Genomic DNA, 22,758 nt, shown 5'->3' on the forward strand with positions numbered 1-22,758 from the left:
AGGAGACACTGCTTCTCTCCTTACTGTACTTTCTGGGATTCCAGATAGGGATGACAGATTCTAGCTGGTCACTAGAGCAAGGGTTCCATCAGAGGGAGCAACTCGGAATCAGAAAACATGAGCTTCTGACAAGTTCCAAGATTTACTCTGGACCTAGTGCTGAGGTCTAAAGCAAAGTACCCCACCCACTCCCCTTCCTTCCCTAAAGCATATGGCACCTTTCTCCATACTATGGTATCTGGGACTGGGGGAGAAGAATGGAGGCAAGGTGAGACTGCACTTCAAGATCTCTTCGATGATTTTTTTCTTATTCTGCTAAAAGAAGATACCATGATCTCTGATTCTGGGATTTTAGTTTTTTTTTTTTTTAAGTATATTTTTTACATGGATACTTTTTTCAAATTAATGTTTCTGAGTAGGGGTGATGGTTGGGGAGACCTACCCTGCCATATGGATCTGATATCTTCTCAGAAAATCTCAATAAGATGTTTAAACACAAAGAGTTATTTAGAGATTTTGAGCATGCATCATACAACATTTGGTACATTCAATAGGGCCACTAGAGTAAAACTTGGAATGCATAATTTTTATATATTGATGTTAATCTTATATAATTTGTGATTTGGCCATCCAATTAATCCTCTGTCTTTTAGTGGGAAAGAAAAGCAAGCGAGAAAAAAATGTAAAGCTACAAATGACACATTAAAACTCCTTTAAAGCTGGATGCACTTTCATTTTGGTAAATACTTGGGAATGGGCAACTTATTTACAGAAATGAAACACATTTTTTCCATAAAATTCTCAAATTTTACTTTTAATGTGAGAGTAGAAATTTTAACTGTAAAGCTCAATACATTTAAAGTAACAATTTACATCATTAACATTGGATTAAGTGGTGGCTATAGGCTATTTTTATTACAAATGAACATTTGATATTCTTTTATAAAAATTTTGGATATAGGATGGATAAATGTGAGAGTTTTTTTTTTTTTTCCCTTTGAAGATGTGTAGCAGAACATTTTCTGAGGGTACATATAAAGATTAACAAAGTTATGCAGATTATTGTAATTGAAGTGTAGAGTTAGTTTAAGAAAAAAACTAGAGAAGACCTAAAAAAATGTTGGCATTAACAAAAAGAGAGACAGAGACATAACTGATACCATAGAAATACAAAGGGTCATTAGGAACTCTTATGAACAACTTCATGCCAAAAAATGGAAAACCTAGAAGAAATTGATAACTTCATGGCACTTAAAACCTACTATCACTGAACTTTGAAGAGATATAAAAACTAATTAAGCCAACAATGATTAACAAAATTGAGTCAGTAGTCCAAATTATCCCATAAAAAACCCCAATACTGGGTCACTACACTGCTTAATTTATCAAAGCTATAAAGAAGTAACATTAATTTTTCTGTAATAATTCTAATAAATTGAATGGAAAGTTATTCTTTTAAACTAATTACATGAAACATTATTATACTGATATCAAAATCAGTAGTGGGTATAACAACAATCACAAAACTAAACAGGTGTTCCTGCTAAATAGAGAGGCAAAATTTCTCCACAAAAATTGCAAACTGAATCCAATGGCAAACTACAATCATTTATCTTGATCAAGTGGGAATTGTCCCAGGGAATTGAGGACGGTTCAACATATGCAAGTTAATATTTACAACAAATAACCTCAACAAAATGAGGAAAACAATCCATAATAACTTAATAGGTGCATAAAAAGCATTCAGTAAAATTCAACAACACTTCATTATTAAAATTCTTAAGAGATTATGTATAAATGGAACATACCTTGACACAGTCTGTAGGTATAACAGAACCACATATTACTGAATAGGGAAAAGTTAAAAACATTTTACCTAAGATAGAAATTAAGAAGGATGCTCACTTGCAACACTTTTGTTCAAAATAGTTCTGGAAGTCCTCCTATCCAGAGAAATTAGAGAAAAGAAAGAAATAACATGCATTCAAAATGTAGAGAATGATAGTATGATCTTATATGTGGTAAAACTGAAAACTCCTTCAATAACTCTTGTGGGATGGCAATAAAATTCAGTATATTTAAAGTCTATTAGTGAGTGTATTATCCTTTACATAAACAGATTTTCCTGTACTAGAAATACAAAAATCAATTATTTCAGACAAAATAGTATACATAAACATCTTTGGCCAAAATTATTTTCTATTAAGAAAATAAATGATGTGGATAAAAATATAAATGAATTGTTAATTAGCAAATGAAGCATTGGCAATAAAAGTTATTATGTAGGGAATTCTAAATGCAGACACAGAGCTACATTAGTAAAACTTTGTGATAAAAGACAGAATAAATTCAAAATAAATTAGTAATAGCAACCTCTGGATTATTTTTATAGCTATTTCCCCTTGTACATGTCTGTGGACAGTTGCCAGTCCTTGGGTCTGATTTTCACAACTCTATACAGTTTTTAAACCACACTACCTGCTCACATTGTAATAAATACAGTGTTGCCCATCTGCTATGCATCACACCATGATGTATATGCTTTAAATTCGTTACACAAGTTTCTACCTTCATCCCTAGTGATTTAAATATTACAGTTTTAATTTCCTCCTTTGAGTGTTGTTGAAATGACTGTAGCATTGAGGAATAATTATGGTGTCCTGTTGGTAATGAGTCTGTATTCTGATACTTATTTTTGACAAGGCTTTAAGCTTCAGTCAAAATAGCAGAATGTATTTTTCCATGACTTAAAATATATATGAATTTCTAGCATTTTCACAGTTTCTATTGTTTCTTGCTTACCCATCTTCTGAAATTTATCATATTGGAAAACAAATAGATTTTGATTCATTATAACTTTCACTATTTTATAACTGCACAAATTTTATTATGCTGTAATCACATTTTACTGAGTAGTACAAAATTCTCTGAAAAAGAAGTTTTTGAAGTTTTCAAAACTAGTTCAACATGAATGGAAATGTTTAGTATATTACCAAAGCACAACTTCAGAATGTGTTAAAATGTGGAGTGACTTGGAGTTACAAGACAGTGAGGAGGAAAACAAAAGGACTAATAAAATTTTAAATTCATTATTTTACAAGGAGGCTAACACTTTATAATTTTTTGGACAGTTCTAAGCTAATTCCATCAGATCTTAAGAGGTAAGTCAGTGAGGAAGCTATAGAAACCTGTTACATGTGTTCTTCCTGTGGAATTATGTTTACTAACCACTGATTCAGGCAAAAATTTAGAAGCTTTTCTCAGGAAGCCTTCTGTGTATTGTAAAAGTGATTCTTATTTTTGAATATAGAAGAATATATTCTATTTTTGTTCTGACTGTCTTTGTTTTCAACCATTTAAATTTCAAAATTATTTGCTGTAAAGACATAAGTAAACACTGATTTTTAAAATGTAGCAGCATTAACCCAATGTTTTCAGCAACACTATTTAAGGAGACAAATTACACTTCCCCACGTTTCTTCCTAACCTTTCCTACTGTAATTATTGAGTCTCACTTCTTCAGATCAACTTTCCCATTGTATCCATAGAACCCAAGAAAATCAGACTGCTGGAGTGACATTCATCCTCCTGGGCTTCTCAGAATACCCAGAGCTCCAGGTGCCCCTGTTCCTGCTCTTCCTGACCATCTACACAGTCACTGTGCTGGGCAACACAGGCATGATCCTGGTCATCAGGGTCAACCCCAAACTCCACACCCCCATGTACTTTTTCCTTAGTCACTTGTCCTTCATTGATTTCTGCTACTCTACCGTGGTGACTCCCAAACACTTAGAAAACTTGGTGGTGGAAGACAGAACTAGCTCCTTCCCAGGCTGCATCCTGCAGTTCTTCTTTGCATGCATATTTGTGGTGACAGAGACGTTCATGTTGGCAGTGATGGCCTATGACCAATTTGTGGCTGTGTGTCATACTCTCCTCTACATGGTTGCAATGTCCCAGAAGCTGTGTTCTTTGTTGGTGACCACATCATACTCTTGGAGTATAGTCTGTTCTTTAACATTCACATACTTTTTGTTGACCTGTCTTTTTGTGGGACTAAGTTTATAAATTTGTCTGTGAACATGCTGCCATTGTTGCTGTGTCCTGCTCTGACCCCTCTGTTAGCCGGAAGATTCTTTTCGTCTTTGCCACATTCAATGAAATAAGCAGCCTGGTGATCATTCTTGCTTTCTATGTTTTCATTTTCATCACTGTCATGAAAATGCCTCAAATGGGGGGCGTACAAAGCCTTCTCCACATGTGCTTCCCATCTGACCGCCTTTACTATCTTCCATGGGACCATCCTTTTTCTCTACTGTGTCCCCACCATCAAGAATTCGTGGCTCATGGTCAAGGTTGCCTCTGCCTTTTACACAGTGGTCCATCCCTATGCTTAACTCCCTGATCTACAGCCTCAGGAACAAAGATGTGAAGGAGGCAGTTAGGAAGTTAATCAACACCCAATTATTTTGTCATAAAATATGACTTCAGAACCTTTTTTTTCTTCAGCGTACTGGTTTCCTTTTTCTAATAAATCAGTGCATGTATCTTTAAGCTTCCTTCACCTAACATTTCAGCATCTTCTTTCTGTAATAAAGTATACTTTAAATGAAATTATGGCATCTGCAGGTAAATAGATGTACCTGGAGTGTTGGGGGCGTTTGCGGGCACCCCCCCAACATTACTCTCTCCAAGATGACGCCTGGCACGGTGCCAAAATGAGTCTGCAGCACAATGCTAGTAAACAGGAAGCGCGTCTGACTGGTGGTTGATTCCTTTCCTGGTCCGTGCTGAGCTCGTGACCAGTGCATGCACCCATCTCCTTAGCCTGGAGCCCATGCATCTTTCACATGAACGCTCACGTGCACTTACTCTGATTGGCTTATGCTTTGCTTCTGCTTATCAGTTTGTTTTACTAAAACGATATATATGAAAGCGAACAAAGAATGGAGAGACCCTTACTACATGTGTGTGTGTGTGTGTGTGTGTGTGTGTGTGTATGTGTTTATCGCCGCTGTACAACGATACTGGAGAACATCATGCTCTTTGACATAAGCCAAATGCAAAACACCAAAGGCTGAATGTTTTCTCTGATAAGCAGATGGAATCCAAAATGGGGGGTGGGTAGGGAATAATGAAGGAACTTTGGATTGTGCAGAGGGGAGTGAGGGGAGAAAAGGGAGTGTGGGGATGGGAAGGACAGTGGAATGAGATGGACATTATTACCCTATATAGATGCAGGATTACACTATCAATGTGACTCTGCACCATATTCATCCAGAAGAAGTTGTGCTCCTTTTATGTACAATGTGTCAAAATGCATTCTGCTGTCATGTATAACTAATTACAACTAATAAAAAAATAAAAATAAAGGTAAATTTTATATTTTGAATCTTATTAGAAATGAAAATTCATACCATTACTGTTACAACCAGCACGACCAAACTCTTGGGTCTGGCAAGGATCAAAGGGGAATTGGAAAATAAAGATTCACAGACACAGATTTTGAAGATGAGACTGGGATCAGGTGGAGCCTGCTCTCTGATGGAGATGCAGATATAAAAAGTTACACCAGCAATCTTTATTTTATATGTCTCATTTTCAGATTAAAAACTATGCATCCATTATTCTTTGTATTCAGGAAAGTTCCAGAAATTAGGACATTCTGTGTGGCTTTTCACAGTTGCAATCCACAGCAGCAAACTACAATGTTAGGAGCTTTGTGTAGCTCTCAAGAAAGTCCATTATTTAAAGTTACTGTAAGGCAGGCAGGAACTGGAGAAGCGGAGCTGGTGAAGGATTGCAGTTGTCTAGCATAAGAATTTCTTCCTTCCCAGGAGCTGTGTGCCTAAGATCAAGGTTAGAACGGATAGGGCTCTTGCACAGAACCTCCTGGTGCAAGGCATTGCTACAGTAGCTAGGCATCCTGTGCCCTTGCACAGAAACAGTCTCAGGAACCGGGCATGCCACAGTCATGAGGCCATCAGAGACCCCTGATCACAGTAACTGCTCTCCCATCCCTTTCTGCATTTATTGAGATGATCATATGGTTTTTGTCCTGTATTCTGTTGATAAATTGTGTCATGCTTATTCTTCTTGCTATTCTTGCACCCCTGGGTTGGATCCTACTGAAGCATGCTAAATAATGATTTTAATATGCTACTTTAATTTTAGTAGTTGATTAATAAGGGAGGAGTAACCATAAAATGCTCCATTCCAATTTCTATGTATGTATGTCTGTGCAAAAGTATGTTTGCAGTTGAATAATGATACTTATAAAAAAATTTAAGAAGTTTTGAGCATGCACAATGGAACACTTGTATATTCAATAAAGTTACTAGGATATAAGTTGGAATATGTTATATTTACATATTTATTTTGATGTTTTTATATTTAAATTTGGTAATCAAGCGAGTTTTTCTGTAATAGATATTAACCTCATAAAATCTGGGAAAACTATCTTGTTACAGTAAGAAATATGTGTTTTTTTTAACATCATGCATCTTCCTTCTGTAGTTGTTGTGTGAATCTTAATTATCAAGTTAATCACTTTTCATTCCCTTGGATAAAGAATATGTACATGAGTTGATATTAAAATTTAAAATAAATAGTTCTTGAAAAATGTTTACATCATCACGTGAGTTACTCTTGAAATCAACTGAGGTTTGGAAGTATTTAGACTACCACTAGTCTATTACTAACTATTGCTATCATGGAAGAGTTATCTAAAAGTTTACATTGCTTAAACCTTTCCTAAACCTGCATCCCTTGGCTCTTCCATTCCAGTATGCCTTGATAATTCCTTCTTTCATCCTCTCTGAGTCCTTTCAAGTACAGTCAACTCTCATGTCCCAAACAAATAATAAACTTTCCCAATTTGGATCACAACTTACTTTCTTTCAAAATATGTTCTGATATCTTAACTAGTCACTCAGGTATTTTATTTCTCTTGAATGCCACTATATTTGTTGTGGTGGTAAAAAATGGAAAAAAAAAAGCTAAAAAACCATATCCATCTTTTATTGTTTACATGACTGAGAATATTGAATAAGTTTTATCTTTGATTATGCAAACTCTTATTGAGATACATCTATGTTTTAATTCAAGGGTGCACATCACCACAATTAAGGTGTACACTTCTTATCTGTTTATATATTGCAAATATCACTTATAGGTTGATACAACCATAGTTTACTTTTGGATCAAAAATCATGTTCACAGCTCAGGAAATAATGCCTTAAAATCCTAAGGAGACTACATATGAGATGAAAAAAATGGTTAGTATCAGATATACAGATTCCTTAACCAAAATCTGCATGCTGTTTTGGAAAGTATATGTACTTTCTGTCAACTTAATAATATATAGAATTAATGGTTTTTAAAAGGTAGAACTAATTAATTGTACATTGCTACGGTGCACACATAGCTTCAGGTATCTTTATTCTTTTAGTTTTGCTGTATATGCCATACTGAGATGTAAAATAGAAAAGAAAAATGAAAGACTTTTTTCAAATGCCAATGCAGATGTGCATTTCTCAAGATTTTTTAGTCAGTCATTAGTGTGGATGGTATGTTTATGGGTAAGTCTTTGATACCACTATCTTTTTTACCCTGTCATGCACGCTACAAGAGTAAATGCAGCAATTACAATAGATGGATTAAATACCAGTGCTATGATCTATAGGGCTGTTCTGAAGAACATAACTAAGTCTATAGTAAAAGACCTGATAGTTAACATATGCCAATTCTGTGAACCCCCTAGCTGAAGGCATATTCAGAATACAATATTAACCCCACACTGTGGTTGCATATAAAAAGAAGTATAATGCTAAATAGAGTTCTATCTAAATACTTGTACACATATGCAAACAAATCAAATAAGTCTGAAAATGTTTATAGCATATAATGATATTATGGTTATTTCAATAATTATGATCCTGTTTTTACACTGATGTTTTTGTGATTGTCACAGTTTTAACCTCCATGTATAAGTCAGGTGTTTTTCAAGGCATGTCAATCATTTAGAAGAAATTGTACTCAACATAACAGAAGAGGAATTTTCTCTATTTTTTCTGTTTTTAGTTTTAGTTTTTCACAATAGTCAGGATTCTCTAGGGCCTGTGTCCCCAGAGGTAAGCAGATAGATATAAATAAACATCATGTTCATGGAATATAGGTTGAAGATCTGTCTTGGGCATTGCTATGCTCCCACTGAAATCTTTTGACAGTTGGAAAAGTGCTCTTATTTCCTTCCTTTTATTCCATTCTGCAAGAGTCACTGACTTAAAGAGAAGTGAAAATGTATAAGAACATTTCAATTGTGAGGGAGAATGTGCATGCAATTTGTTCTTCATGGCAAGAAAGTCAGCAATTAAAAAATGTTTATCAGGAGAATCTCTTTTGGTGACTTGCTTCAATGTTGGCATATTTTCATTTATCTATGAGGTGTGTTGAAATCCAGAAATTGTTTACACCCATGGGGGCTGAGTGAGAGAGAGTAACATCTACTTAGTTCAGCTAATTGTACATATTCAAGGTGCTAAACTCTATTTTCATTGTTCCTGGCATCATTTTGCTGAACACAAAATTTTGTCCTTAATTGCTATGTCTCATACACTAGGAATTAAAGTTAAATTTTTCTCAGGCAATTTAATGAAATCAGGATACTAATGTACAGCACATGCATGCATATATATGTAAAATTTTTTTAAAAAGCTATGCTATTTTTATAAATGTGAATTATGGGTGCAAGGAAACTATAGCATGGGAAAATAATATTTGGATAATTATAAAAGTTTTCTTGGAAGATCTATGTAGGGAAATTGTGATAAAACAAGGTATAGATTAAAACACAAGTGGAGAAATGGAGTCAATTTGGTGGATTAGAAGAAATAAATATTTTCATAGAATAAAATTTTAAGATGTGTGAATTAACAGAATTGCTTGTTTGTGCATTAAGGACATAGTGTCAAAGTTCATATACAAAAGTTTCTACTTAAGCCTTTTGAAAGAGAGTGGACCCAAAATGTCAATGATTGTATTCAAAGGTTAGTTGATAGTTTTTATTACATAGCAAAGTATGTTCTGTTGAAATGCCTGCTGGCAACAGTAGGAATGAAGAACAAGGGCCAACTTGGTATTTCCATATTTTTCTTTAACTCTACCTGACTTTACAAGAGACCCAACCTGAGCTTCTGAAAGGATAAGCAAAAGCCAAAAGCACCAGGCAGTGGTAAGGGAGCAATGTGAAGTGAGGATTATCTAAGCACTGGGGGAAGAGGCCATGGGCACTGGAATTTAATAGGGAATGTGAATTTGAAAACCAAAAGGAGTCAGAATATAAATGCCTAGGGCTAGGTTTTCAAGAGCCTAAGGGTGTAAAAATAGGGTTTGTGGCTTACCAGTAACCCATGGACATAATTTGACATGGTAGTGAACTAACCTGACTCAGTTCAAATAACTACAAAGTGTGCCTTTTTACAGGTATGGATATAATAGTGTCCTGAGTTTTTTCCTTCTTGGTCTTGATAAGACTTTCATGGAATAGTGAGTCTATTGTTAGTACTTGATGTTGGATAAGGAAGGTTAATGTTATAAGAATATTGATTAGATACTCAGATATATTCTAACCTGTATAAGAAAGTAAATAAATATTAAATAAATATAAAGTTGTTCATTCAGGCAAAAGAAGAAGACTACATTAAGTGTCTTGAAATATTTGGAAGTTTATATTGTGAGAATCAACCTATTTTTCTTTGATCCCCAGAATGAGAGATTTACATAACGGTAACCAAAAATTATAAAAGTCAATACTAATAAAGAACATGTGAAGGCACATTATTAAATAAAGAATTGATTATGATGAGTAGTGTTACAAAAATAATTTCATAGCAAGATTTGAAGAGTAGCTTTTTAAATGTAAGTTCAGGATTTCTATTATCAAAATGGGTGGTAGGAGCTTTGTTAATGGAGACTGAACAGAGCTTGTAAAAACAGAATTCTCAGCTTTTTCAGATCTTCATTTAGAGACTCCTAGAATGGGCACTTGGTATGCACTAGCCACTGAGCAGAATCTCCACCCACCATCAAGGAATTATTAAACTAAGCCACCTCGTGAACTTGTACTGGGATGAAGATTTCATCAGGCTTCCCTTTATGAGCAGGAGATGGTACTGCAAAATTGTTGACTAATGTGCTGTTAGCTAAATAAAAAAGCTAAGTTCCTAAATATAAAAGCAAGACATTTTCTCAAACATGTCTGACCAGCTGAATGCAGTTCACAAAGGTCACTGGCTCTCCTGTGCGATGGAGAGTGCAATGGTACAGATGGTGCTTTGTGCAGGGACTAACAGTGGTAGGTTTCATGGGAGCCTGTCACTGGGAACACATCAGCACAAAAGTTCTGCCAGTTCTCATCTGTTAAGATGCCACATCACAGTTGTTGGATTTCAGAGTCAAAATCACTTCCTCAGGTATTGTCCTGAGAAATTTTGAACACTTTGACTCCTTGTGGAGTCCAAATGTAGGACTTTTTAATTATTCATTCTTATAAGTCCTTTCAGTCCTCCTTGGTCAGCACTCCAAAACCCATGACCAAAGAGATTTAGATATTTGTAATGAAAAATTACATTTTTCATACTCTATTTAACTGCTGCTGATGGTCTATTTCTTTGTGTTTAATATAATATGCACTAGAAAATGCATAAATGAAGAAAACAATCCTTGTGAAATCTTTCAGAAGTTTTCCATATACCTACACAGATATCAGTTTCATTATTCAGCATTGTGAACCTTATAAATGACTATATGCTAGTATATAACAGCAACCCATTACTTATTAGTGGAAGTGTTGATGAGACTGAAAGTCCTCTCCAATAGCTGTTTCATGATTATTTGAAAATAGGGAGAGTGGGGCACATCTGTAATACCAGCTGCTTGAGTGACTGAGGAAGGATAATTGCGAGCTCTAGGCTAGCCTCAGGAGTGCAGGGAGATTAGGCCCTCGGCAACTTAGTGAGACCCTGTCCCCCCAATAAAACAACTGGAGATGGAGTTTAGTTGTAAAGCATGAATGGATTTATTCCCAAGGACAAAATTTAAAAAATAAAAAATAAAAGAAGGAAAGAAAGAAAGAAAAGAAAAGGAAAATAGGATATGTACCAATTCATTATGTTGATAAAAAAAAGTGAATGAATGACAAGATACATTCTGTCCCCCAAATTTTTATTCCATTCTTTTTATTTGTGTAGTAGAAGTATTTACTCATCGCAAGAACTCTCATGACATGATCATATGAATGATACGATCATCTGAATGATGGTCTGATATTTCTTTTGCTTGTCTCTGTGGTTGTCATAAATACTTCAATGTGAAGCCTTCCATGCATCAGATGCATTTATAGACAAGTTACATAAAAATAATAATGTTGATCACTACCAAATTTCATTCCAGATTAAAAAAAACCTGCAGTCATAAAGAACGCAGCTACGTGCTCTGAGTCAACAGTCAGTAACTGCCCACGTAGAAATGCAAACAGAAATAAAGACTTATAACTGTGAACTGTCTGCTCTCACCTCATGGGTCACACAGAACATCGCCAACGTCTCTGCCAAAATGTCAAGTTCTGCTGTTCTATTTCATTTTCTTTCCTCATATTTTTAATTTAAAGAAGAATCATGGTACATGAAGTCAGAAACCAGAGCTCTGTGTCCACATTTATCCTATCAGTGTTCTCAGAATTCCCACACCTCCAGGCACCCCCCTCTTCCTGCTCTTCCTCACCATCTACACAGTCACACTGGTGGGGAACATGGGCATAATCCTAGTGAAAAGGCTCAATCACAAGCTGCAAACACCCATGTACTTTTTCTTCAGCCACCTCTCATTTCTGGACATTTGCTACTCCAGAGTATTTATGCCCAAGCTATTAGAGATCTGGGTTGTAGAAGAAAGAACTATCTCCTTCAATGGATGCATGACAGTTTTTCTTTGGCTGTGCATGTGTGATTACAAAAACGTTCATGTTGGCAGTGATGGCCTATGACCAGTTTGTGGCCGTGTGTAACCCCCTGCCCTACACAGTTGCTATGTCTCACAAGTTCTGTGCCTTCCTGGGGGCTGGAACTTACATGTGGGGTGGTCTCTTCTCCATGACACTCACCTATTCTCTGGTAGAACTGTCCTACTGTGGATCTAACATCATAAATCACTTTGGCTGTGAGTACTCTGCCATCCTCTCTTTGTCTTGCTCTGACCCCTTCTTCAGCCAGATGGCGTGTTTCATCATTTCCACATTCAATGAAGCATGTAGCCTCCTGATCATCATGGCCTCCTATGTCTTCATTATTGCCACTGTCATCAGGATGCCTTCCAAGGGTGGCCTCCACAAAGCCTTCTCCACCTGTACCTCTCACCTGACTGCCATCAGCATCTTCCATGGGATTATCCTCCTTCTTTACTGCATGCCCCACTCCAAAAGTTCCTGGCTCCTGGTGAAAGTGGAAACTGTCCTTTTCACTGTCATGATCCCCATGCTGAATCCCCTGATCTACAGCCTCAGGAACAAAGATGTGAAAGAGACAGTCAAGAGGCAAATCCATGCCAAACTGCATTCTTTCCACATAAAATTAAGATAAATATATGTTTTTATTTTTCTTACCCATGTACTATATAAAAATGTTTTTATCAGACTTATATCAGCTGAATACTTGTTTATGTTTATATCCATCCATTATTGGATATGAAATGCTCTGAAATGTTCAGAGCACTTTCTAATTTTCTGTTTTGTTGAAAATATGCTGCTTTTATGTATTTCTTCTGAAGAATTTCAGAATTTCTAAACTTCCCCAATGAACACTATGAGAGTCAGAATGAGGAACGAGAAGTCCATATGAAGAACCCATTCCTTGTATTATAACCCAAATTTATCTTGTCCTTAATATCTAAGTGCTGAAAACACAAATGAAACCTGCCTGCACCAGATTCATACTCAGGTCTTCAGAACTTAATGTGTTGACTCATAAAATTCTTTAAGCATAACTTTTTTTTTCAGCCTAATAGAGTAAGTACCATGAGAACCTTTGGTTACATATGAAAAATACTGACCGACTTTAGCAAGTAGGTATTGAAAATATAAGCTACTATGTAAGTACATCACATTTTTTCTGAGTATCAATGTAACATATTACAGTTTAATGAAATGTATTGAGATAATGCTGAGAGCAACCAAAAATTTATATTTACTTCTAACAGTACTTGGATCCTGTTTTGTGGGACATGACACCATAGTTATGAAATTGTCCCTTTGATCATGCATTCTCACTATAAATTCATCTGATGCCAGGTTTTTCAGTAAATTGTCATATATACCCACTCAGTTGCCTAAACAAAAGAGTCACTATTACATATGTTCCCTCTTCTTCCAAAAATTATAGGATGCTTTCACTAAAAATGAAAATGGATAGTGCACAGATGGCTAGGAAATGTTTTAAGTAACATCTGAGTCAAGAGTCAGTGTTTCCTTGTCTCTATACCCTAAGTATATAGAATATGCAATTGTAAGCATATCTTGAAGTTTTCATTAATCTTGAAATCATGCAGTTGGAACACCAGAAAAAATTATAAGGGTAATACATAAAGAAGGCTTCACCTGTGATTTAAGAGAAGCAAAACTGAGGTTTGATTTTTGAGGTAACATTTGATTTTATAACCAATAACTCATAAATATTTTTGTAGAAATACTAATAATAGAGTGCTCCAATAAATTTCAACAATATATAAACAAACATTTTTCGAGGAATCTTAGGTTGGCATATCGTTTAAAATTATTGATGATCTATTAAAGTAACATAATAAGGGGAAATCAGATTTATTTTAATATACACAGTAAATATATTTCATCAATTAGTACAGGTAAACAGAACAGATAATGTGTATATGTATACCCACATAATCTCTACTATCAGATTCTGTCTATATGAGGGATTAAATTTAAAAGATCAGTTCATGTCATCATTAAATTTGACAAGTCCCAAGATCTGCAGCAGCAGGAAGTGGTTAGTCTTTATTGGAAGGTCAGAGACTAGCAGAGCCATGGGGTGTGGATCCAAGGCAAATGTGAAGATCCAACACTGAGAGAAGCCATTGTCTACATTTGAATTTCTAAAACAGAAAAATCTGATGTCCTTGTTCTAAGACAGTAAGTCAGAGAACTGATTTCTCAAAGAAGCAGGAGTATTTTTTGTTGTTCATTTTTGTAAAACCCAGGCTTTTAATTAAGAATCCACTTTATTCAGGTTGCTGCTTTAAGTGTTAATTCCATTTGGAAATATCTTCACAGAAATCAGACAGAATCATGTTTAACCTATATGTGAGCAACCCATGTCCTAGTCAATTGATATGCAAAATTAACCTTCACTTATTAATGGGAGAACAAAATAAAACACACTTCAACAAAATCAGGAATAGCATAAAAATGAATGAACTATTACAGCACAGTACAAAAGAAAAGAAAATGGTAATCATGATGAGGATAAAGACAATAATAATGATTGTGAGATGTTCATGCTTTGTTGGAATTGAACAGAATGTGATTTATCTTGTAGGAATAAAAATGATTATAATAGTTATTTTTATAATCTATGAATATAGTACGAGTTTGTATGGTCTACATTAAATCCTCTTAAAACATTTTTGAAAATTATGTTTAGAGGAACTTGGCTTTTTTGGATATACGGTGTATTTGATACTATTATAAACAGTAGTTTCTTAAACATCATTTATCTTGCTATTATTTAAACATGCAACTCTTTATTTTGAATTTAAGAGCATTGCAAAAATTTGACCTATTTTTCCATACTCCAGTTTATTTCAACATTATTGTGTATTTTTGTCTGTAAAATATCATACCTTGAGAAAAATAACAGGTATTATTCACTTTTCTCTCATCTTAACGTGTATATGTATGTGTGCAACCACAATGTTTCTAATTGAATGACTGACAAAATAAAAACTAAGAATACTATCTTGTTAAAATTTAAAATACGTTTTTACTGGTTATTTTTGGGTACATATGGCAGCAGGATCCTTTTTTTTTTTTTTTTTTTTTTTTTTTTTCGTTGTTTGGTGGGAGGATACTGGGGATTGAACCCAGGGCTTTATGTGTGCCACACAAGCACTCTACCAACTGAGCTGTATACCCAGCCCATTCATTAATTTTTTTTTGTTGTTGTTGGCAATGGATCATTATTTTCTTTATTCATATGTGCCATTTTGTTATGATTGTAGAAGCACGGAATGTATCTCATTCTAGTTAGAGTCCCTTTCCTGTGGATGAACATACTGGTGGAATTCCCTGTGTTGTTTTCATTTGTGTACTTGGGAAAACTATTTCAGATTCATTCCACTGTCTTTCCTTTGTTTACTCCCTCTCCCTTCCCTCCATTCCCCATTATGTACTCTATTACATTTCTCCTCACCCTTCCTTATTGTGGGTTAGCTTCCTACTACCAGAGAAAACACTTAACCTTTGGTTTTTTGGAACTAGCTTACTTCCCTTAACATGATAGTCTCCAGATATATCAGTTTGCTGGCAAATGTCATAAAGTCATTCTTCTTTATGGCTGAGTAAGACTCCATTGTGTATATATGCCACACTTTCTTTATCCGTTAATCTCTTGAAGGATATCTATTTTGGTTACATAATTTAACTATTGTGAATTGAGCTGATGTAAACATTGATGTGGCCCATCATATAGTATCATATAGTATGCTGATTTTAACTCCTGTGGTCATACACAAAGAGTGGGAAAACAGGTTCAACAATTGATTCCATTACAAGATTTTGAGGAATCTTGTTTTTCATACTGTTTTCCGTAGTGGTTGCACCAATTTGCTGTCCAACCAGCAATGTATGAGAGTACCATTTTCCCCACATCCTCGCTAACATTTATAGTTATCTGTATTCTTGATAATTGCCCTTCTGCCTGAAGTGAGATAAAAGTGAGATAAAATCTAAGTGTAGTCTTCATGTTGAACACTATTCATATATTTGCTGACTATTCATATTTCTTCTTCTTCTGTGAAGTGCCTGTTCATTCCTTTGCCCATTCTTTTGAATATTTGTTTTTCATTTGGTGTTGTTTTTGCAGTGCTTTATATATCCTGGAAATTAATGCTCTATGTGAGGTGCATGTGACAAAGATTTTCTCCCATTCTGTAGGTTCTCTGTTCACATTCTTGAGTGTTTCTCTTGGTGCAAAGAAGCATTTTAGTAAGATGCCATACCATTTATTGATTATCGATTTTACTTTTTGAGCTTTGAGGGGTCTTATTAAGGAAGTCTGTTCCCATTCTGCTATGTTGAAGTATTGGGCCTACTATTTACTTCCAGTTGTGTAAGGTTTCTGTTCTAATACCTAGGTTCTTTATCAACTCTGAGTTGAGTTTTGTGCAAGGTGAGGGATAGTGGTAAAATTTCATTTTACTACACATGGATTTTCAGGTTTCCTTACATCACTTGTTGAAAGGCTATCTTCTCTCCAAAGTATTTTATTGGCTCCTTTGTCTTGTGTGAGTTAGCTGTATTTTTGTGTTTTTGTCTGTGTGTCTTCTCTCCTATTCCCTTGGTCTTCTTCCCTGTTTTGGTGTCAATACGGTGCTGCTGTTTTTATTAGTATGACTCAATAGTGTAAAGTCTTGTATTGCGATGCCTCCTGCTTCATTTTATTTATTTATTTTTGCTATGATTGCTTTGGCTATTCTGGGCCTCTTGTTTTTCCAGATGAACCTCATGAGTGCTTTTTCCACTTTCATAAAGAACATCATTGAATTTTTATGAAAATCGCATTGAATATGTAAAGTGCTTATGGTAGTGTGGCTATTTTGACAATATTAGTTCTGCCTACCAAGAACATGGGAGGTATTCCCATCTTCTAAGGTCTTCCTCAATTTTTTTATTTTGTGCTCTGTGATGTTCATCATAGAGGACTTTTGCCTTTTTTATTAAATCAATTGCCAGGTTTTTTATTTTGAGACAATTATAAGTGGTTTGGTTTGGTTTTCTTCATTTCTTGTCAGCTGATTTGTCACTGGAGTATAGAAACAATGGATTTATGGGTGTTAGTTTTATGTCATGGTATTTGCTCATTCATTTATGGGATCTAGAAGCTTTCTGGAGTCGTTTTTTGAGTCCTCTAAACATAAGATCATGTTGTCTGCAAATAGAGCTAATTTTAGCTCTTTTCCTCTTTGTATCACTCTCATTTCATTCTACTGCCTAATTGCACTGGTTAGAGATTTGAGGACTATTTGAATAAAATGTGAAAGTGGCCATCCTTGCCTTGTTATTGTTTTTAAAAGGAATGCTTTCAGTTTTTCTCCATATAAAGTGATGTTGGCCTTGGGTTTGTTGTATATAGTTTTTCAATATTATTGTATGATTCTTTTTTGTAAATTTGTTTTAATCAGTTATACATGACAGTAGAATGCACTTTGATACATCATATATAATGGAGTATAACATTTCATTCTTCTGGTTATACATGATGTAGAATCCCACTGGTCATATAGTTATATATACATAGGATGATAATATCCGAATCATTCTACTATCCTTCTTACCTCCAGGTCCCCTTCTCTACCTTTACTCACTTATATCTAATCTAAAGTAACTCTATTTTTCCCTAGCCACCCACCCCCCATTGTGAATTAACGTCTGCATATTAGAGAAAACATTTGACTTTTGGTGTTTTAGGATTGGCTTATTTCACATAGTGAAAAGTTTATGAACATTTTACCCCTATTTTTTCTAGTGTTTTAATCATGAATGAATGGGGTAATTTGTCAAATGCTTTTTCTGCATCTATTGAGATAATTATGTGCTTCTTTTCTTTGAGTCTACTGATGTGGTGCATTACATTTAGTCAAATCTTTACACAGATCAATTTCAAGTAATGAAATTGAAGAAGTCATCAAGAGCCTACCAACAAAGAAAAGCCAAGGACCAGGTGTATTCTCAAGCCAACTTGTACCAAATCTTTAAAGAAGTACTATTGCCAGTCCTCCTCTAATTATTCCACACATTAGAATGGAAGGGAACCCGTCCAAGATCATTCTCTGAGTCCAATAACACCTTGATACAAAAATCAGACAAAGATAAATCAAGAAAACTTCAGAACAATGTCCTTGATGTACAGTGATGCAAAACTTCTCAATAAAATACTAGCAAATCATATAAAAATATGCATTAAAAAATTGCAGCATATCAAGTGTGTTTCATTCCAGATATGTGTTTTTTTTTTTTTTTTTTTCTCACTAACTATCTTTCTTCTGTAGTTGTTGTATGAATCCCCCTTATCAGGTTAATCACTTTTCATTTCCTTGGGTAAAGAATACATACCTGTGCTGATATTAATTTTTAAAATGAATAGTTTTTGATAAATGTTTACATCATTACATGAATTGCTTTTGAAATCAACCAACGTTTAAAAGTGTTTAAGCTACCACTAGTCAATTTTAATTCATGATATCATGGAACATTTATCTAAAACTTTACCTTGCTTAGACATTTGCTAAGCCCGAGTTCCTTGGCTTTTTCATTCTAGTCTACCTTTATCGTTTCTTCTTATAGCCTATGGAAGTCCCTTCAAATGCATTTCAACTCTTGCAGCCTAAACAAAAAAGTGCTGCTTGCCGCCTACCAGCGGGACAAACAACACATACTCTTCAGAAGTTCACGAAGCAGCTTCCGCTTTATTCGGATAACACTCTCAATATATAAGCAGTCTCATGCATAAGCAATTATAATCAGATATGTCCATCCAATCCTATTAAAGGTCAAGCGATCACGGGCTCAAGATCAGGAGCTCATGTGGCGTAACCCTGGGCCCCGGGTCTCACCTGCCGCAAATAAGATACTTTCTCATTTTGGATCACAGCATATTTACCTCAAAAATATATTCTGATATATTAACCAGTCACTCAGATTTCTTTTTTAAATTTTCTTGTTGATTTTCATTATATTTGCTATGATAGTAAAAATGAAAAATAAAACTATATCCATCTTTTTATTATTTACATGTCTGAGAATATTTGACATCTTTCTTTTGGACAGACTTTATCTTTGATTATTCAGAATTTTATTGAGATACTTCTATGTTTCAACTTCAGGGTACACATCACCACAATAAAGATGTGCACCCCTTATCTGTTGATATATTGTAAATACCACTTCTTTGTTACTACAGTCATAATTTGGTTTCTGAATAAAAAAACATGTCTGCAGCTCAGGAAAATAATGCCTGAAAAATATAACATGATTACATATGAAATGAAAAAACAGTATCAGATAGATCACATAACCAAAACCTGCATGCTTTTTGGAAAGTATATGTACCTTTTGTCAAGGTAATAATGTAATTAATTAATAGTTTTTAATACTTAGAACTAATTATACAATTACCCTAGTGCACACATCGCTTTGGGTGTCTTTTATTTTTTTTAGTTTTGATTTATATGCCATTCTGCAATTGAAGTAAAATAGAAAAGGAAAAAAAAAAGTCTTTTGTTTCTCAACATTCCCTTTTAAAGTGATCATTTGTTTTGATTTAGACGTATTTTTAGTGATTAATCTCTGCTGTGATTCAACTCATATACCAGACCAAATATACTGATGTGAGTCAGCCAGCCAAAATGCTCCCAAGCAAATATTTATAATTTGCTGGTTATCTTCAATTAAAAAAGCTGATGCTCGAAACGATGAACACAAAATGCTGCTTCACTTTTTCCTACCAATTTCTCCAACTCCTCCAAATGTTAACTCTACCAGAATTTCAAATCCCTTGTAAAATATCTTCATAGTTTTTGTGTTCAAATGCCAGTGCCTCTGTGCATTTCTTAACATTTCACAGTTCATCATGATTCTGGGTGATGATTTTAAAAAATTTTCAAATTTGTTCCAATTACTTATATATGACAGTAGAATATATTTATGCACTTTGATATATCATACAAAAATGGAGTATAATCTCTCATTTTTCTGATTCTACATGTTATATAATCACATTAGTCATGAAGTCATATATGTACATAAAGTAATAATGAATATTTCATTCTACTTTTGTCCTATTCTACTATTCTTCCCCATATCCCCTTCCTTCCATTCTCTCCCCTGTCTATCTAAAGTAACTCCATTCTTCTTTAGCACCCCCATCCCTATTATTGGGAATTAGTATTTGAATATCAGAGAAAACATTGGCCTTTGATTTTTTTTGGATTGGCTTATTTTACTTAGCATGATATTCTTTAACTTCATGCATTTACTCGTGAATGCCTTAATTTCATTCTTCTTTAAAGTTTAGTAATATTTCATTGAATACACACATATATATATATATATCACAATTTCTTTTTCCATTCATTTATTGAAGGACAACTAGGTTTAGCTGTGTGAATTGAGCTGCTATAAACATTAACATTGCCATTTCACTGTAGTATGCTGATTTTAAGTCCTTTGTGTATAAACCAAGGAATGGGATAGCTGGGTCAAATGGTGGTTCCATTCCAAGTTTTCTGAGGAATTTCCATACTGCTTTCCAGTGTGGTTGCATCAATTTGCATTCCCACCAGCAATATGTGACTGCATTTTTGCTCCACATCCTCACCAACATTTATTGTTGTCTGTATTCTTGATGATTGCCATTCTGACTGGAGTGAGATGAAATCTTAGAGTAATTTTGATTTGCATTTCTCTATTGGTAAGTTTTTGACATCACTTTTTTTTTTTTTTTTACCCATAGATACACCCTACAGAAATAAATGCAGTGTTTATAATAAACAGATTAAAAATAGCAGTGCCATGATCTATAAGGCTGTTCTGGAGAATAAAGCTAGGTCTACAGTGAAAGCCCTGAAATTTAACATATGTCAATTCTCTGAAGCCCCTAGCTTAAGGCATATTTAGTATACAATACCAAGTCCATAATGTGGTTCAATATAAAAGAAAATAAAGTACAATGGAGAGTCTGCTTAAATACATGTACTCATATGCAAGCAAATCAGAGAAGACTAAAAATGCTCATAGCAATAATCATATCTGGATTATTGCAGTAAATATGGTCCTGTTCTGACATTGATGCTTTTGTTATTTTTTTCAGAGTATAACCTCCATATAGAAGTCATATCCTTTTAAGACACACCAGTCCACATAGTACTGATTTAGAAGAAATTATATTCCAAGTAACAGAAGAGAAATGTTCTCTAATTGTGTTGTAGGTTCTTCCCACTAGTCAGGATTCTCCAGGGTCTGTGTCCCCTGAGTTGAGCTGCTAGATGTGAACAAAGAACATGGAATGTATGTTCAAGATCTGTCACTTCTTTGGGGCATCACTGTGCTCCCACCAAAAACTTGTAACTGTTAGAAAAATGTTGTTAATTCCCTCCCTTATTAAATTTTACTCTGGAAGAGTCACCGGCTTTAAAAGGATGTGAAATATATAAGATCATTTTATTTGTGAGGGAGAATGTGCATGCAGCTCGTTCATCATGGCAAGGAAGTTCACAACTAAAAACGTGTATCGGGAGAATCTATCTTTTGGTAGTTGCTTTAAAGTTGGGCATCTTTTCCTTCTTCTATGAGGTGTGTTAAAATCCTGAGACTGCTTTGAGAGAAAAAAACAACGAAAATATGGAGAGTGAGGGAGAGTAATGTCCACTTATGTCAGTGAATGGTGTATATTCAAGGTGCAAATCTCTATTTGTATGATTCCTAGTGAAGCCAGAATTGAGGACATGCAGTTAGTTTAGGGAATCTGGTAAAGTGGAGGAATTGAGTTCATGAGAGTCTGGGAAGCGGAGACCATCCCTGGGAGATTGGAATGTCAGGGTCTCCAGAGCACTTTTGATCACCAAGGTTACCTGCCTAACTACCCCTCCCAAAATGCTGCAGGCAGGGAATTGCTGATTAATGTCCCTGGGTCCCCACCTGAATCTCCATTTGGCCCTTCCCCTGCCATCTGCTTGTCACCTTTTTTGCTATGTCACTGGCATCTGCTGGGCCTCTCCTAGGCAGGAAGGAGAGATAAGGGGGGAAGAACAAAAGAGACCCTAATCTATAAAAGATGAAGGGTGCACTCACTTCTTAGGATTCTAGAACATCAGCCATGCCCCCTTCTCCTTCCCAGGAGAAGTCTGTATTATTACTACTTTTAAATAAAACCTGCTTAATATGCATGTCTTGGCTTGCTTCTCTAATATTCAAAATTCAACATTTGAAGAAGCAGAACTCATCACCGGTAACTGGCGTTATTAGATTTGGAGGTCCCACCAAGATCTACAACACAGTAAGCTTCTCTCCATGCTCCTCCATCTGTTTGAGGTGCACTTTCTATTTCTGGAGGGCAAAAAAGGCATCCATCAGCTACTTAAATCCAGTTAGTGCAGCCACCTTCCTTCAAGACACAGGTGAGGTTTCCCAGTCCAGGCAGTTCCTATTCACATGCTCTATGCAGAGCAGGCATGTTGGACTCTGCCAAAGCTACTTCCTACTTTTTCTGTCCAGGTCCGAAGTGCAATTGTTGTCAGTACACAGTGTCCCTAGTCCTGAATCTACCTTGGATGCATAGAGAGAGATGAAGGGTTGGAACAAATGAGGGGTTCTCTGACATGGGTTACTCTAGGGAAGATCCCAAAGGTTCCTTATCCAAACTCTGCTCCTGACTGCCCTAAGAGGTATCTAGGGTGATCAGTTGATGAATGGCACTG

The 22,758-nt window shown here is 35.2% G+C and overlaps 1 protein-coding gene across 1 annotated transcript; it reads left to right on the forward strand.

Moving 5' to 3' along the window:
* Nucleotides 1-257: 257 nt before the first annotated feature.
* Nucleotides 258-12,635, forward strand: LOC306639741 (olfactory receptor 1165-like; the record flags this gene model as incomplete). Its single annotated transcript, XM_079103501.1, has 3 exons — nt 258-268; nt 3,549-3,846; nt 11,982-12,635. 3 exons carry the CDS (start codon nt 258-260, stop codon nt 12,633-12,635), a joined length of 963 nt encoding a protein of 320 aa, XP_078959627.1.
* Between the last annotated feature and the right edge of the window lie 10,123 nt (nt 12,636-22,758).

This window comes from Sciurus vulgaris (genome assembly GCF_902686455.1).
Source record: "Sciurus vulgaris genome assembly, chromosome: 11".
Classification (NCBI taxonomy): domain Eukaryota; kingdom Metazoa; phylum Chordata; class Mammalia; order Rodentia; family Sciuridae; genus Sciurus; species Sciurus vulgaris.